Source organism: Arachis duranensis, chromosome 9 (genome assembly GCF_000817695.3).
Source record: "Arachis duranensis cultivar V14167 chromosome 9, aradu.V14167.gnm2.J7QH, whole genome shotgun sequence".
In the NCBI taxonomy this organism is placed as follows: Eukaryota; Viridiplantae; Streptophyta; class Magnoliopsida; order Fabales; family Fabaceae; genus Arachis; species Arachis duranensis.
Genome location: NC_029780.3, coordinates 2,618,489 through 2,619,547, shown reverse-complemented (window position 1 = coordinate 2,619,547; position 1,059 = coordinate 2,618,489). Strand labels below are relative to the sequence as shown.

At 34.0% G+C, this 1,059-nt stretch overlaps 1 protein-coding gene across 1 annotated transcript in view; it reads right to left on the bottom strand.

Annotated features, from left to right (window-relative positions):
* LOC107464003 (golgin candidate 5) overlaps nt 1-1,059 on the bottom strand; it is an 8,738-nt gene that overhangs the window by 4,752 nt on the left and 2,927 nt on the right. Inside the window, exon 4 of the mRNA XM_016082902.3 lies at nt 593-664. Coding sequence (XP_015938388.1) covers nt 593-664 — 72 coding nt within the window. The remainder of the gene's footprint in view (nt 1-592; nt 665-1,059) is intronic.

Here is a 1,059-nt window from a genome sequence, read left to right as displayed (position 1 = left end):
AAATACTTCATCAGATCTGATAATGATATAACAAATAACACATGTAGAAAAATTTGAATGGCTTTTACCAATTATCTCCATTGAAGGTTTTTTTTTTCGTTTCCCACAGCATCCCTAAACTCGGCAAGCCAAGGACTAATTTGTCATAGATCTGAGCTACATTTTAAGGTTTGCCGCTGACCAATGAGTTGCTGCATGTACAAGGCGGGATTCGAACTCCCAACACTTGCTTAAGCGGACTAGTGAGCTAACTATTAGACCAACCCAAGTTGGTTTTTTATGCAACTATAACCGAGTGGTCAAAAGCACTTTTATACTTACAATTTTCAAAAATAAAAGAAACAAACAAAAATGTGTAACAACTTTAGAGAGATCAGGCATATGAGAAGCACAACAAAACATGAGATAGAGTATTTCACAGCAGATTAGACAATTAGCATGCGTATTAGACAATCGCATGAAAAAACAGATAAATGCACAAATAAATGTAAGGACTAGTAAACCATATGGAATGGATGTATCAATGAGAAGATTGAGCATTAAAAATCATAATATCATGCCAGGAGTTAGGTGCCATAAAAAGGAACTATACCTTTAAATCCTGAATCACGCCTTTTAAGTGTTCATTTTCATTCATTAATTTTGCAATTTCGTCCGCTTTAGCCTGAAAGAGAATTAACAAAAATTTCAAGATTGCAGAATTGTAATAAAATGTGAAAACACAATAATGTCTGCAAAGGATTAACATAGGAGTTTGAAATGTTGAGTAAACAGACCACCCATACAGCTCCAATAACAGATGGAGAGATCCAATAAAAAAGCAAAATCAAATCATTTTAGTGATTCATGGAAACTCCACCTTGCTAGTGCTAGTAAGATAATTGCATCATCTATTCTTTTCTTTTCTTTCTTTTTTTTTTTATTTCTGTTGTAAACATTGCAACATCTTTAGCTAGCTGAAATCAGATGTTATCCCTTGATAGGCTACGTCAAGGGTACACATCCATGTTTGGTAGGCTAGCCAGTCCATTAAGAGGTTAAAAAAATTCAAGAATAAGA